The sequence below is a fragment of the Oncorhynchus clarkii genome, unplaced genomic scaffold (assembly GCF_045791955.1).
Source record: "Oncorhynchus clarkii lewisi isolate Uvic-CL-2024 unplaced genomic scaffold, UVic_Ocla_1.0 unplaced_contig_13839_pilon_pilon, whole genome shotgun sequence".
NCBI lineage: Eukaryota > Metazoa > Chordata > Actinopteri > Salmoniformes > Salmonidae > Oncorhynchus > Oncorhynchus clarkii.
This window is the reverse complement of record NW_027258583.1, coordinates 17,521-35,048: the sequence shown is the minus strand read 5'-3', so window position 1 is coordinate 35,048 and position 17,528 is coordinate 17,521. Positions and strand designations below refer to the sequence as shown.

Sequence of the window (17,528 nt, the reverse complement as noted above, 5' to 3'; positions counted from 1 at the left end):
TATATCATCCCATCCCCTGCCTCTTAAAAGCCTGGAGGCATCTGTATCTGCAAAAAGTGATTAACCATTGTGAATATCCCAGTGAAAAAACAAATTGCACGGGTCACTGGCATTTGCTTCATTTTCAGCAATTAACTAACCAGCACAGAATCTAATAATTCCAGAAAGCAGGATTATTAAATTAAATCAGCTAACTGCGATAAACAGGCACATACCTCTTGATTTTTCAAGTTGATAAAGCTACATTTGTACATTGGTTGTTGTTGTCAAGTCAAGTATACCTTAACAATTTGAAGTTATTTAATTTTTAGGGCTATGCCCCTTTTTTCTCAATTTCCTGCCTGACTGACGTGCCCAAAGTAAACCGCCTGTAGCTCAGGCCCTGAAGCCAGGATATGCATTTAATTGATACCATTGGAAAGAATTGTTTGAAGTTCGTAGAAATGTTAAAATAGTGTAGTAGAATATACACAATAGATATGGTAGGATAAATCCAAAGAAAAACCAACTAATTTTTTTTTGAGAGAGACCATCCTCTTAGAAATGCAAGAGAAAGGTCATATTGAAGATTAGCTCCCTGGATGCAATTCCAATTGCTTCCACAGGGTGTCAGCAGTCTATGGTCAAGGTTTCAGGCTTGTAACTTCAAAAACTAATAAGAAATAACAGTTTTAGTAGAAGGACACAGTCTTAGAAATCTGTGTTTGAGGCGCCATGAAGAAATTACGCACCTGCTAAAATCAGTTTCCTATTGAACATACTTCTTTCGGAAATAAATATTATAGTTTGATTACATTTTAGGGTATCTGAGGAGTAAATAGAAACATATTTTGACTTGTTGAAACAACGTTTTGGGGTATATTTTCAGATTCCTTTCTCTGCAAGTTGAACGAGTGGATTACTCAAATCGTTGGCGCCAACTAAACAGACTTTTGGGGATATAAAGAAGGACTTTATCTAACAAAACTACACTATATGTTATAGCTGGGACCCTTTGGATGACATATCAGAGGAAGTGAATATTTAATCTTTATATGTGAATGTATGAAACCTGTGCCGGTGGTAAAATATTTTGATGTGGGGCGCCGTCCTCAAACAATCGCATGGCATGTTTTCGCTGTAATAGCTACTGTAAATTGGACAGTGCAGTTAGATTAACAACAATTTAAGATTTCAGACGATATAAGACACATATTTTTAAATGTTTAAAATCCATAATATTTATGATTATTTATTTGAATTGTGCGCCCTCCAGTGTAAGCGGAAGTTGTCCAGCTAGCGGGACACCGATCCTTATTGAAGCAATTCTGGACAGTCAGCTGGCCAACTCATTGATCCAGCTTTCTGCCCCATGAAGATGGTAAATATATAGTGCCTTCAGAAAGTATTAACACCCCTTGACTTTTTCCACATTTTGTTGTGTTACAAAGCGGGATTAAAATGTATTAAATGTTTAATTAATTAAACAATATACAGAAAAAAAACACTATAATGTGAAAGTTATATAACATTTGTAAAAAAAAATATATATATAATAATAAACACTAATATTTCTTGATTAGATAAGTATTCAACCCCCTGAGTCAATACATGCCTATGTTAGAAGAGCTTTGCACACCTGGATTGCACATTATTCTTTAAAAAAAGTATTCAAGCACTGTCAAGTTGGTTGTTGATCATTGTTAGACAGCCATTTGCAAGTCTTGCCATAGATTTTCAAAACGATTTAAGCTAAAACTGTAATTAGGCCACTCTTGGAATGATACTCCAGTGTAGATTTGGCCTTGTGTTTTAGGTTATTGTCCTGCTGAAAGGTGATTTTACATCCACTAAGTTGACTGTGCCTTTAAACAGCTTGGAATATTCCAGAAAATTAGGTCAAAATTAGGTCATGGCTTTAGATGCTTCTGATTAAGCTAATTGACATCATTTGAGTCAATTGGAGGTGTACCTGTGGATGTAGTTCAAAGGCCTACCTTCAAACGCAGTGCCCCTTTGCTTGAGATCATGGGAAAATCAAAAGAAATCAGCCAAGACCTCAGAGAAAACAAAAATGTTGACCTCCACAAGTCTGGTCCATCCTTGGGAGCAATTTCCAAAAGCCTAAAGGTACCACGTTCATCTGTACAAACAACAGTACGCAAGTATAAAAAAAAACATGGGACCACACAGCTGTCATACTGCTCAGGAAGGAGACGCGTTCTGTCTCCTAGAGATGAACGTACTTTGGTGCGAAAAGTGCAAATCAATCCCAGAAAAACAGCAAATGACCTTGTGAAGATGTTGGAAGAAACAGGTACAAAAGTATCTATATCCACAGTAAAATGAGTCCTATATCGACATAACCTGAAAGGCCGCTCGTCAAGGAAGCAGCCACTGCTCCAAAACCACCATAAAAAAACAGAGTACGTTTTGCAAATAAATGCACAGGGGGACAAAGATCATACTTTTTGGAGAAATGTCCTCTGGTCTGATGAAACAAAAATCGAACTGATTGGCCATAATGACCATTATGATTGGAGGAAAAAAGGGAAGGCTTGCAAGCCGAAGAACACCACCCCAACTGTGAAGCACGGGGGTGGCAGCATCATGTTGTGGGTGTGCTTTGCTGCAGGAGGGACTGGTGCACTTCAATAAATAGATGGCTGCATGAGGAAAGAAAATGATGTGGATTTTTTGAAGCAACATCTCAAGACATCAGTCAGGAACTTAAAGCTTGGTCGCAAATGGGTATTCATAATGGACAATGACCCCAAGCATACTTATAAAGTTGTGGCAAAATGGCTTAAGGACAACAAAGTCAAGGTATTTGAGTGGCCATCACAAAGCTCTGACCTCAATATATATATATAAGATATTGGGGTGGTGTGAAAAAGGCGCTGTCTCACGAGTTCTCGAAAGGGGTTATCAATCCTGATTGCCAACGTGATCAGTGGCTCGAGGTCCTCTCATAGTTCCCGAGAGGCCAATTCATCCTTGATGGAGTTAGACAAATCCTGGTGGAAAGCGGTGACCAGGGCCTCTGTATTCCACCCACTGGTCTGGTCCCTTGGTGGATGTTGAACAGTCGGCTGGCCGTCGCCAACACCAGGGCCTTGCAAGAGAGTAGAGAGATGATGTAGGCAATCATGGCCCGATCGGTGTGGAACGAGGAGGACTGTACACACCTTGTTTCTAGGATGGTCTCTGCCGCCCTCTGGTGACATTTATATATGTACGTATTAATTGATTTTATTAATGTACAGTGCCAGTCAAAAGTTGACACACCAACTCGTTCCAGGGTTTTTATAATATTTTACTATTGTCTACATTGTAGAATAATAGTGAAGACATCAAACCTATGAAATAGCACATACGGAATCATGTAGTAACCAAAAAAGTATTAGAAAATATATTTTGATATAATATATATTTGAGATTCTTCAAAGAAGCCACCATTTGACTTGATGACAGCTTTGCACACTCTTGGCATTCTCTCAACCAGCTTCATGGAGGTGGTCACCTGGAATACATTTAAATTAACAGGTGTGCCTTGTTAAAAGTGAATTTGTGCTCAAATAAGCAAATAGAAACGACAGTCCATTATTTTAAGATATGAAGGTCAGTCAATCTGGAAAATTTCAAGAACTTTGAACGTTTCTTCAAGTGCAGTCCCCAAAAATCATCAAGCACAGGACACAGGAGTGATGGTTACTGATAATGGGCCTCTGTACGCCTATGTAGATATAAAAAAAAAAACTGCCGTTTCCAGCTACAATAGTAATTTACAACATTAACAATGTCTACACTGTATTTCTTATCAATTTGATGTCATTTTAATGGACAAAAAATCTGCTTTTTAAAAAAAACAAGTACATTTCTAAGTGACCCCAAACTTTTTAACAAATGTTTTTGTTGTACTTTACCCCTTTTTCTCGATATCCAATTGGTAGTTACAGTCTTGTCCTATCACTGCAACTCCCGTACGGACTCGGGAGAGCCGAAGTTCGGGAGCCATGCGTCCTCTGAAACATGACCCTGCCAAGCCACACTGCTTCTTGACACACTGCTCGCTTAACCTGGAACTCGGAGGAAACAACGTACAACTGGCGACCGAAGTCAGCTTGCAAGAGCCTGATGTCAGCTTGCAGGCCCCCGGTACGCCACGAGGAGACCCTAGAGCATGATGGGACAAAGAAATGTCGGCCGGCCAAACCGGCCCCTAACCTGGATGACGCTGGGTCCAATTGTGCACCGCCTCATTGGTCTCCCGATCACGGCCGGCTGGGATCGGACCTGGGTTTGCAGTGACACCTCAGTGCCTTAGACCGCTGTGCCACTCGGGAGACCCTAATTAATGTATAAATGATTTATTCTGTCTGAAAGGAAGGCAAAGAATGCAGCACATTTTTATATATTTATTTTATACAATATTCTTCCCATATAAACAAATCTATAAACAATATTCTGCTCATATGAACACATTTGTTTTAGGGCAAAAGTGAACCAATATATGAGAATCTTCAGACAGGTTTAAGGGAGATACCCCACGAAAGAGATACGAGAGCATTCACGAGTGCACACGTTGTTCCCCAGTCTCGCATGCACTGATCCCCCCTCTACCATCAACCCTACACCCACACAAAACATGAACACACAAGCTGACAGTGCTCTTTCTCGGTTTTTCTCTGTCTGCCTTAGCACCAGCACAGTCTCTAAAGCAGAAGAGAAATGGCAGATTATTGGTCTGCCACCGAGTGAATCAGAGGACGATGATACATTGAATGGACAGTGTGTGTGCCCGCACGCGTGTGGCCTCTGTCCTTCTGTTGTTCTCCCCAAGACCCAATCCTGTAAGACTGCAATGAGAGAAAACAATAAACCAACTACAACCCACCCCTAAAAATAAGACAGTATTACGGTATTAAACCCCCTGGAGTCACACGATGACGTCATTTAGAATATTGAATAGCTCCCCGTGTGTTTATGCTAGAGACCGTTTCTTACAGTGGCTACAACTCAATCCCCTCTTCTCGCCAATATAAAGTTTTCCCCCATTTACTAACATGGGCTTGTGAAAGCGGCATTTTTCTAAACACGAAAGGATCCGGACAAGAAAATCTGTTGTCTGTAAAACCCGAAAAGTGTGAGCCACAAAGTCACCACCATTAAAAGAGTAGACTCTCACTAACAATGCAATGTTGGTTGTTTGGCTCTATGATAGTCATAAGCTTTAGGGCATTCGTCTGAACTCCGTAGCGGATTACCTCATTTTGAAGAGGTCTTCTCACAAAACCGACTGTGCAGACCGAACCGTTGGAGCTACAAACTAATATGTCACCAATATCTGAAAAGGGAGACTCTCATGAACACAAAGGTGTTGGTTGTTCTGCTCTACGGTGCACAAAAGCTTCAAGGGAGTTTGTTAACGTAATTTCATTATTTCAATATGTTTTCATTAATTGAATTCACTTAATCTATTTTAATGAGAATATGTAAGATTCTTGTTTGCATAAAATAGATGGAGACCAGTCTTATCAATAATAGATAATAGTATTTATTCTCGGAGCGCGCTACCATGTTACCACAAACAACAGTTTATATACAAAATATGAAGTCATTGGTGAATGAATCTCCTCCCGACCGAGAATAAAGCAAGATTAAAAGTTCATTCCAACTCACTAACACACACACAGGACACACAACATAACTGAATTAACTCTTGACCCCTCACCATTATCGATCACCACTTAGCTGACAGTTCTAGTTAACAGAAAACCTAGGATTGCACTCACTGCCTTATCTAAAACACCCCAGAGCTAGGTTTAGTCGGTTCAACCATAGGGTCATTAACCTATCTGCTTACTTAACCCAGAACCCATTCCTCCCCAGACTAGTTGGAATGGTGTTCATTATGTTTAATTACTCCTTGTCCGTGCCACATAATCCCTTCTTATGTTCTCATATTGTTAATCAGATATAATAAAACAGAGTATACGTTTACTTAGTTACAGTTCCATTTAAAATTAGGATATTGTTTAGTCATTTATTCATAAAATTCCTAACAGAGTTGTCTGAAGGTAACCCAGTAGCGAGCTGTAAAAATTGCAAACTGCATAGAGGGTATAATGTGCCACAAATAACATGACCAAACATGTGTTTTATTTCAGGGTTTTCTTATAATCGCTCAGATATAGGACAGACACTTCAAAACCTTGTTGCTTAGGAGTTCTTTTTTTTTACTGTCTGTTTTGCCATGTACCAACGTGTTATTCAATGCGTTTCTATGGGCTATAGCAGTGAAGGCCACATTTAATGTTTCATCAAATCCTGTTGTATATATTTTTTATATAATTACAGGGGTCCTAAAATTCTAAATTAAATGACCATCCTAAAAAAAATCCATATGTTAGCTTAGTAGATATTGTCATTTAAAGGGACAACTTTGGCCCTCCTAGACCCATCACTCTGAGAATATACTCCAGTCACTAGGAGAGCTATAAATAGTTTTACTAATCCATTGTAAAAGGCCTTAAAAAGGACTCTGTTTTGCAGAAAAGCAATTAAGCAATCTGAATATCCCTCTGCTTGGCTTCAGCAAAAGTGTGGGGGGTCATTTCACCCCCAAGCATTTCACCCTGAGTATTGCTGAATCAAGTCTATGTGCAGTTTCTATCCATTGTTAATGCCAAGGGACACCAGTCTATTCAGAGCACATTCCAGGAGTGCACCTCTCTGCAGACCTCATACAGGCGGGTTGGCATAACACTGGCGTGCAAATCTCTCTCACAGTCCATTATTTGATGGACTGTGGCAGAGAGCACTGATGTCAAATCTAGCAGAATGTTTGCCATTATCACAGAGATGGATTGTTCTCGGCTCACAGAGCTCTTTTTGCTTTTTTCCAGTGTCTGGAGCCAGAGTCTGCTCCCAGCCAGGGCTAGAGCCCAGATAGCACTCTGTCGGGCTGTCTAGGCCTGGTCTGGTAATCTTATCTGACAGGACGGGCCCAGGAACCCGGTGGTGTTAAAAAACACATTAAACTGAGTCCACACCACTCAGCTCATCTCATAGGCTTAGATAAATCTCTCAGTAAAGCTCTCTCCCCTGGAGTGGTTATCCATAGAGTGGAGGAGGAGTGAGAGTGTTGGCTACTGCAATGAAGATACAGAGAGATAAAGCCATAGAGACAGAGGCTGACTGGTTGTCTGTAACTCTGACACCCATCACGTTAGCCTCAAAACTTGGCTAGTAGCACCATGTAGGACTGATTGACTCTAGTCTGTTCATCTGCAGTGTCTGTTGACATGGGAACATTTATCTGTATAGCCCTCACCCATGGCGCAGACAGGGCTGGAAGGGGATCAGAGGCTACAACTGTTTCAAATGGCACTATTCCTTACTACAGGCACATAGTGCACTACTTTTGACTAGAGCCCTATTGGAAAAGGGTGCCATTCTAGGATGCAGCCAATACATCTCATACATACTACACATCTATAATACATGTATTGCAATCTATATATAAAATTGGGGTTACAGGGGTTGAGAAAGATCAGGGGCATTACATCTAGGAGAGGCTTGGAGAGAAAGTAGTTCAATATTATACTGTCAGACACGTCTTCCAGAGCCTGGTTAATACGTGCTATCCAATCAAAGAGACCTGCTGATGCTGAGACCTAGTGTGTATCCCAAATGGCACCCTATCACCTATATAGGGCATTACTTTTGACCAGGACCCATAGGACACTGGTCAAAAGTAGTGCACCATGTAGCGAAGAGAGTGTCATTTGGGATGTACACCCTAGTTTCCTCCTTCAGATCATAGAGTAGGGATGGATTTTTCTCACCCACCCGTATTCAATCTAAAAGCCTCCACTCACCTGGGGCAGTGGTGCTACTGTGATGTCACGTTAGAGCTGCGTTCACCAACTTCAATTATTCAAGGCGGATGATTCCTCTGAATTTAGATATTCATATGTTCATACAAGAAATTATGTAATTGGAGTGGGGATTTTGAAAAAATTATGTATGGATATTAAAAAAGTAATGTGTAATTTTTACACAGAAAAGGGACAACTTGCCAAAGTTTATTAGAATGTTAGGAGACCGTTGAAACCATACAATACTAAAGCACCTATTTCTCAGGTTAAGGGAGAACTAACTTAGAGTGCTTTAAATGTCCAACAACAATCAAGAATTTTACAAAATAAGGGCAGTGAAAAATAAGTGAAGAGAATTACCATGTCAGAAACAAATGTAGGGAAACCTCCAACGCCAACACTTCCTGATATTAGGTAAGCAGTTATAGATTGAGATGAATCCGCTGGCTGGTTATAATAGCAGGGTTAACAGTGAACTTGGAAGACCATTGACCCAATGGAAAATATTGAAGGACAGTTTCAGTATTTCATTTATAATTCACTGTATCACAATTCCAGTGGGTCACAAGTTACATACACTAAGTTGACTGTGCCTTTAAACAGCTTGAGAAATTCTAGAAGATTATGTCTTGGCTTTAGAAGCTTCTGATAGGCTAATTGACATAATTTGAGTCAATTGGAGGTGTACCTGTGGATGCGCCTCTTTGCTTGACATCATGGGAAAAATCTAAAGAAATCAGCCAAGACCTCAGAAAAAAAAAATGTCGACCTCCACAAGTCTCGTTCACCCTTGGGAGCAGTTTCCAAACACCTTAAGGTACCACGTTCATCTATACAAACAATAGTATGCAAGTACAAACACCATGGGACCACGCAGCAGCTATACCACTCACGCGTTCTGTGTCCTAGAGATGTACATACTTTGGTGCGAAAAGTGCAAATCAATCCCAGAACAACAGCAAAGGACCTTGTGAAGATGCTTGTAGAAACAGGTACAAAATTATCTATATACATAGTAAAACGAGTCCTATATCGACATAACCTGAAAGGCCGCTCAGCAAGGAAGAAGCCACTGCTCCAAAACCGCCATAAAAAAAGCCAGACTATGGTTTGCAACTGCACATGGGGACAAAGATCGTACTTTTTGAGATCGTACTGTTGTTCACAACTGTGAAGCACGGGGGTGGCAGCATCATGTTGTGGGGGTGCTTTGCTGCAGTAGGGACTGGTGCAATTCACAAAATAGATGGCTGCATGAGGAAAGAAAATTACAGTGGGGCAAAAAAGTGTTTAGTCAGCCACCAATTGTGCAAGTTCTCCCACTTAAAAAGATGAGAGGCCTGTAATTGTCATCATAGGCACACTTCAACTATGACAGACAAAATGAGGGGAAAAATCCAGAAAATGACATTGTAGGATTTTCTATGAATTTATTTGCAAATTACGGTGGAAAATAAGTATTTGGTCACCTACAAACAAGCAAGATTTCTGGCTCTCACAGACCTGTAACTTCTTCTTTAAGAGGCTCCTCTGTCCTCCACTCGTTACCTGTATTAATGGCACCTGTTTGAAAAAAAGCGTGTGCGAGCAAAGAGACCTACAAAACTGACTCCGTTGCACCAGCTCTGTCAGGAGGAATAGGACAAAATTCTCCCAATTTATTGTGGGAAGCTTGTGAAAGGCTACCTGGAACATTTGACCCAAGTTATAAATGGTTTAAGGCAATGCTACCAAATACTAATTGAGTGTATGTAAACTTCTGACCCACTGGGAATGTGATGAAATAAATCAAAGCTGAAATAAATCACTCTACTATTATTCTGACATTTCACGTTCTTAAAATAAAGTGGTGATCCTAACTGACCTAAGACAGGGAATTTTTACGAGGATTAAATGTCAGGAATTGTGAAAACTGAGTTTAAATGTATTTGGCTAAGGTGTATGTAAACTTCCGACTTCAACTGTATATATATTTGTTGGCCTGCTTTGATGAAATTCCCCACTCTATCTAGCCTACATCCCTCTATTGTGTTCTGTACAGTACCAGTCAAAGGTTTGGACACACCTAGTCATTTAGGGTTTATATGGAATCATGTATGTGTAACAGTATAACTTTAGACCGTCCCCTCGCCCATACCCGGGCGCGAACCAGGGACCCTCTGCACACATCAACAACAGTCACCCTCGAAGCATCGTTACCCATCGCTCCACAAAAGCCGCGGCCCTTGCAGAGCAAGGGGAACCACTACTTCAAGGTCTCAGAGCAAGTGACGTCACTGATTGAAACGCTATTTAGCGCGCACCGCTAACTAAGCTAGCCGTTTCACATCCGTTACATATGTAGTAACCCAAAAAGAGTTAAACAAATCAAAATATATTTTATATTTGAGATTCTTCAAAGTAGTCACCCTTTGCCTTGATGACAGCTTTAACCACTCTCGGTATTCTCTCAACCAGCTTCATGATGTAGTCACCTGGAATGCATTTTAATTAACAGGTGTTCCTTGTTAAAAGTTAATTTGTGGAATTTATTTCCCTCTTAATGCGTTTGAGCTAATCAGTTGTGTTGTGACAAGGAAGGGGTGGTAATACAGAAGATAGCCATATTTGGAAAAAGACCAAGTCTATATTATGGCAAGAATGAGTAGCTGTGTACAAACTTTTGACTGGTACTGTATATCAGTGGAGGCTCCTAAGAGGAGGAAGGGGAGGAACATCCTCTTCAGTGAATTACATTTTTTTTTTTAAATAGTGAAATCTTTTTAGGTAACTATACTAAATATATTCACATCACCAAATAATTGATTAAAGCACAATATTTTGCAAGGAAGGTCTATAGTAGCATTAACAGCACTCTGTAGGGTAGCGCAATGTTGGAGCCAGAGGACAGCTAGTTTCCGTCCGCCTCTAGGTACATTGACTTCAATACAAAACCTAGGAGGCTCATGATTCTCACCAATCAATCAATCAACTTTATTCAAAAAGCCCTTCTTACATCAGCTGATGTCAAAGTGCTGTACAGAAACCCAGCCTAAAACCCCAAACAGCAAGCAATTCAGGTGTAGAAGCACGGTGGCTCGGAAAAACTACCTAGAAAGGCAGGAACCAAGGAAGAAACCGAGAGAGGAACCAGGCTATGAGGGGTGGCCAGTCCTCTTCTGGCTGTGCCGTAGACCTACACAGTAATTATGACAACTTCCGGAGGACGTCCTCCAACCTATCAGAGCTCTTGCAGCATGAACTGACATGTTGTCCACCCAATCAAAGGATCAGAGAGTGAAACTAGTATTGAAAGTATAAAGCTATAGCTAGCTAGTACTGCAGTGCATAAAATATGGTGAGTGGTTGACTCAAAGAGAGAGAAAGACAATAGTTTTGAACAAATTAATTTCTTTAAAAATGAAGGAGAAGCAAGAGAGAGAGTGAGAGCTAGCCATATTACGTAGTATTTTATTTATTCCAATTTCGCTAGCTACAGTAGTTTAGCCTACTCAAACACCCGGCTCAAACAGATAGGGATGCTATGTTAGCTAGCTGGCTATCCAACACTGGAACACTTCCAGGTCAAGGTAAGCTTTTTGTTTTATTAATTTATTAACAATATTAAAAAATATTCATATTCATGAAATCACAAGTGCAATAGCTTGGTCACGAAAATCAGAAAAGCAATCAAATTAATCGTTTACCTTTGATGATCTTCGGATGCTTTCACTCACGAGACTCCCAGTTACACAACAAAATGTTCCTTTTGTTCCATAAAGATTTTTTTTTATATCCAAAATACCTCCGTTTGTTTGGCGCATTATGTTCAGAAATCCACAGGAAAGAGCGGTCACGACAACGCAGACAAATTCCAAATAATATCCATAATGTCCACAGAAACATTTTTTTATAATAAAAAAACAGAAACGTTTTTTATAATCAATCCTCAGGTTGTTTTTAAAATATATAATCGATAATATATCAACCGCAACTGTCTTTATCAGTAGGAGGGAAAAACAATAGCTGTCGAAATTATTTTGCATGTGACTACTTGATGCGATGCTATCGTTCTGGCTCATTTTTCAAAATAAAAGCCTGAAACTATGTCTGAAGACTGTTGACACCTTGAGGAAGCGATAGGAAAGGGAATCTGGTTGATATCCCTTTAAATGGAGCAATGGGAGGCTATGGAACATGGAGTTTTCAAAATAGCAGCCACTTCCTGGTTTGATTTTTCTCAGAGTTTCACCTGCAATATCAGTTCTGTTATACTCACAGACAATATTTTGACAGTTTTGGAAACTTTAGAGTGTTTTCTATCTTAATCTGTCAATTATATGCATATTCTAGCATCTGGTCCTGAGAAATAGGCCGTTTACTTTGGGAACGTTATTTTTCCAAACATAAAAATAGTGCCCCCTAGCTTCAAGAGGTTAAACAGAAGCAAACAGAACCAAATAGGGCTAAATATACCAGCATTTGTCTAAAAGAAACTCAAACTCTCATTTGCAACTGATGGACTAATGATTACACACTAGATCAGCTAGCTGTAGGCAAGAGTGTGCATGGTGGTATTGAATGTGTCACTGTCACCTTGATTACTCAAAATGTTCTCTTGACCTGTGCACCTAAATTGTAAAATGTCATTCATAGGCTTGCTGTAGCAACCTCATGAAGCGTATAGGCAAACTTTAATGTAGCCTAAACCTATTGATATTATATTGAGCTGGTTGAATGGAATATGAATGAAAGTCAGCCAATATGCTGTAATAGTTTTTTTAAATAAAAAACATTTTATATATCTTCATTTTATAAGGGAGTCCTACTGAGACCAAGGTCTTTTTATTTACAGATGAGCACTGAATTACATATATTACAGAAGATAGATCTAAATCTAAAATGCAAGCGTAAAGAAAAACAGTCATAACAAAATAATCTCTAATCAAGTCCTCAATCAGCTTTCTGAATTGCCCAAGAGGCAGCAGAACATAACATTTATTTTTAAGATTGCTCTACAAATAAAAGCTGATTGACCTAACTTAGTTAGTTCAAACGACTTTCCAGAGTAAGACATCCCTGAGACCGGGTGTGGTAACTCGTATGACTAAAGATGAGTAAACTTTTTTTTAAAGACTTTTTGTTAAAACCTCTTGAAGCTAGGGGGCACTATTTTATGTTTGGAAAAATAACGTTCCCAAAGTAAACTGCCTATTTCTCAGGACCAGATGCTAGAATATGCATATAATTGACAGATTAGGATAGAAAAAACACTAAAGTTTCCAAAACTGTCAAAATATTGTCTGTGAGTATAACAGAACTGATATTGCAGGCTAAAACCTGAGGAAAATCCAATCAGGAAGTGCCCCTGTTTTTGAAACCTCTCTGTTGTTATGCATCCATATTGCCCATTTAAAGGGATATCAACCAGATTCCTTTTTCTATGGCTTCCCGAAGGTGTCAACAGCCTTTAGACAGTTTCAGGCTTTCATTTTGAAGAATGAGCGTGAATGACCACATTGCGTAAGTGGATCGGTGGGGGCTCTCAGAGTGAGTTGTGCGCAAAAGAGAAAGGCGGCCATACTCCCGGTCCTAGTGAAAAGCCGAATGTCCCAGTTGATATATTATCGAATAGATATTTGAAAAACACCCTGAGGTTGGATTATGATGTCATCACCATCTACGATGACAGTCAATTATTGTCAAAATACGATGCTATTGTAATATCGCCCAACCCTAATGAGCATGTACGTGCACGCCTATAAAATAGATGAAAGTTGCACAGGAATGGAAATACATCAGTGGCTAGGTTTCCATCCAATTGCCGACAGATATTCATGTGAATATTAAAAAATCTGCATGAAGAAAATGTGAGTGATGACATAGTGCATATCATAAAAAATAAAAAATTGAAATCTCAAATTCAATTGTTGAGTTAAATATCAACTGTGCCTACTCTGGTCTTGACACCTAGCCTACATGATGAGATTATTATGGATAAGAACAAATATTTTTATTTAGCGAGGACCACTCCGAGTCGTAGTGGGAGGACCACGCCATATCACGGCGTGACTTCATTTCGATATGATCGTTTTCACATTGAACAAAAATAAACACGTTTCATGAGCTGAAACAAAAGATCCTAAAAACGTATTTTTCTCAATTTGAATGCAGAAATGTGCTTCCATCCCTGTTAGTGAGCATTTTTCCTTTGCCAAGATAATCCATCCACCTGACAGCTGTGGCATATTAAACACCATGATCATTACACAGGTGCACCTTGTGCTGTGGACAATAAAAGGCCACTCTAAATTGTGCACTTTTGTCACACAACACAAATCCACAGATGTCTCATGTTTTGAGGGAGCCTGCAATTGGCATACTGATTGCAGGAATGTTCACCAGAGCTGTGGTAAGAGAATTTAATGTTTATTTCTCTACCATAAGCGGCCTCCAACGTTGTTTTAGAGAATTTGGCAGTACGTCCAATTGGCCTCACAACCGCAGACAACGTGTAACCAAGCCAGACCAGGACCTCCTCCATTGGCTTCTTCACCTTCAGGATCGTCTGAGACCAGCCAGCTGATTAAACTGAAGAGTATTTCTGTCTGTAATGTATACAATTCCTGGAATTGTTGCATGTTGCGTTTATATTCTTGTTCAGTATATACAGTGCCTTGCGAAAGTATTCGGCCCCCTTGAACTTTGCGACCTTATGCCACATTTCAGGCTTCAAACATAAAGATATAAAACTGTATTTTTTGTGAAGAATCAACAACAAGTGGGACACAATCATGAAGTGGAACGACATTTATTGGATATTTCAAACTTTTTTAACAAAATTTAACAAAATTGGGCGTGCAAAATTATTCAGCCCCCTTAAGTTAATACTTTGTAGTGCCACCTTTTGCTGCGATTACAGCTGTAAGTCGCTTGGGGTATGTCTCTATCAGTTTTGCACATCGAGAGACTGACATTTTTTCCCATTCCTCCTTGCAAAACAGCTCGAGCTCAGTGAGGTTGGATGGAGAGCATTTGTGAACAGCAGTTTTCAGTTCTTTCCACAGATTCTCGATTGGATTCAGGTCTGGACTTTGACTTGGCCATTCTAACACCTGGATATGTTTATTTTTGAACCATTCCATTGTAGATTTTGCTTTATGTTTTGGATCATTGTCTTGTTGGAAGACAAATCTCCGTCCCAGTCTCAGGTCTTTTGCAGACTCCATCAGGTTCTTTCAGAATGGTCCTGTATTTGGCTCCATCCATCTTCCCATCAATTTTAACCATCTTCCCTGTCCCTGCAGAAGAAAAGCAGGACCAAACCATGATGCTGCCACCACCATGTTTGACAGTGGGGATGGTGTGTTCAGCTGTGTTGCTTTTACGCCAAACATAACGTTTTGCATTGTTGCCAAAAAGTTCAATTTTGGTTTCATCTGACCAGAGCACCTTCTTCCACATGTTTGGTGTGTCTCCCAGGTGGCTTGTGGCAAACTTTAAACAACACTTTTTATGGATATCTTTAAGAAATGGCTTTCTTCTTGCCACTCTTCCATAAAGGCCAGATTTGTGCAATATACGACTGATTGTTGTCCTATGGACAGAGTCTCCCACCTCAGCTGTAGATCTCTGCAGTTCATCCAGAGTGATCATGGGCCTCTTGGCTGCATCTCTGATCAGTCTTCTCCTTGTATGAGCTGAAAGTTTAGAGGGACGGCCAGGTCTTGGTAGATTTGCAGTGGTCTGATACTCCTTCCATTTCAATATTATCGCTTGCACAGTGCTCCTTGGGATGTTTAAAGCTTGGGAAATATTTTTGTATCCAAATCCGGCTTTAAACTTCTTCACAACAGTATCTCGGACCTGCCTGGTGTGTTCCTTGTTCTTCATGATGCTCTCTGCGCTTTAAAACGGACCTCTGAGACTATCACAGTGCAGGTGCATTTATACGGAGACTTGATTACACACAGGTGGATTGTATTTATCATCATTAGTCATTTAGGTCAACATTGGATCATTCAGAGATCCTCACTGAACTTCTGGAGAGAGTTTGCTGCACTGAAAGTAAAGGGGCTGAATAATTTTGCGCGCCCAATTTTTCAGTTTTTGATTTGTTAAAAAAGTTTGAAATATCCAATAAATGTCGTTCCACTTCATGATTGTGTCCCACTTGTTGTTGATTCTTCACAAAAAAATACAGTTTTATATCTTTATGTTTGAAGCCTGAAATGTGGCAAAAGATCGCAAAGTTCAAGGGGGCCGAATACTTTCGCAAGACACTGTGTGTGTGTGTGTGTGTGTGTGTGTGTGTGTGTGTGTGTGTGTGTGTGTGTGTGTGTGTGTGTGTGTGTGTGTGTGTGTGTGTGTGTGTGTATATATATATATATATATACATATACACACACACACTTTTGTGCATAAAGGTCTTTCCACCTCAATTTCTCCCATAATTAATTTTACAGACACAAAAAGATCCCAGCATGTGGAACGAATAAATTATCGGTTGGCATTAATCAAATTGTACCATAACTTCCTGTTTCCATTACAGCTGTCGTGATTTTGTTTCATATGGTAGGACTTCACTCACATAAAAACTGTGGATTGAAACGTGGTTAGTGAAATAGATTCACAAAGCAACCAAAGTTTGGAGTCAAACAAAAATCCTTTGAAGTTTAAACCAGTGGTCAAAAGCTGTCTGTTGCCTGTGACTGCAGCTTGAGCCGTGGGGGCAAATGCAAACGAGAGTCAACCGCTCGCTGTCTCTGGGTACAGTCTCCTTCCTTTAGATTTCACAGTAGTTTTTTTTACGTCTGACTTTTTTCTCTACCTGGCACCGTTTTAAACTGATAAAAGACTGATGAAAAAACATGATATAAAAACTGTGAACGTATGTGGGGGAGGACACGAGCGCGAGAATGCAGAAGTGGAAGGCAGAAACTGCGGACACTAGGTAAACAGAGTGAGAATGTCGGAGCAGTGTGTGAAGCTAAGCAGCTCTACCATGAGCACTTCTGTCAGAGTTCCCCTCGCACTGATAACAATTAGAGTGACTGAACACCCTCATTATTTATTGAGGTGAGTACACAGGACTGATTGAAAACAAAAAAAGGAAAAGAGGAAAAGAACAGCAAGAGCAACGGTAAATACCCGAGAGAGAGAAGAGATAAAAAGGGTAAGGATTTGTAGCAATAGTGTGATTTGACCCGGAGGCCATTGATCAAGTGGTTGTTAGAAACCTTTAAAAAGGGGTTGATGAGGGAACTGGGTAGAAACATGAGAAGCATTCCAATCAGCCGAAATTAGCAACAGGCACTCAAAATAAAGTCAGAGTCAAATTACTATAATTGGGGCACCATGATGCAATGAAGCAAAAAAAAGCATCCTTACCTGGGAGCCTGGTCTTGTGCTGCCGGTGACAATGTTGACAGGAACTGCAAAGAACAAGACAAAACGTGACACTGAAATCACTTGCTTATTAATTTACCCTTTATGTAACTAGGCAAGTCGAGCCAATTAGACTGGTAGATGGCAATGTACACCAAAGATATCGATTGGTCCGAGGGCTTCACGGTCACGACTCTGCTCAGTATAGGGGAACCTGCCTAATGAAACATCATTGGGGCCCATCGTAGCAGGATATTTAACAGTCCCCTCAGGGAGAAAGCTCTTTCCTGTGTGTGTGTA

The 17,528-nt window shown here is 40.1% G+C and overlaps 1 protein-coding gene across 1 annotated transcript in view; it reads right to left on the bottom strand.

Moving 5' to 3' along the window:
• LOC139397415 (beta-1,3-glucosyltransferase-like) overlaps positions 1-17,275 on the bottom strand; it is a gene marked incomplete at its 5' end in the record, with an annotated part of 47,687 nt that extends 30,412 nt beyond the window's left edge. Inside the window, one exon of the mRNA XM_071144143.1 lies at positions 17,232-17,275. Coding sequence (XP_071000244.1) covers positions 17,232-17,275 — 44 coding nt within the window. The remainder of the gene's footprint in view (positions 1-17,231) is intronic.
• Positions 17,276-17,528: the final 253 nt, after the last annotated feature.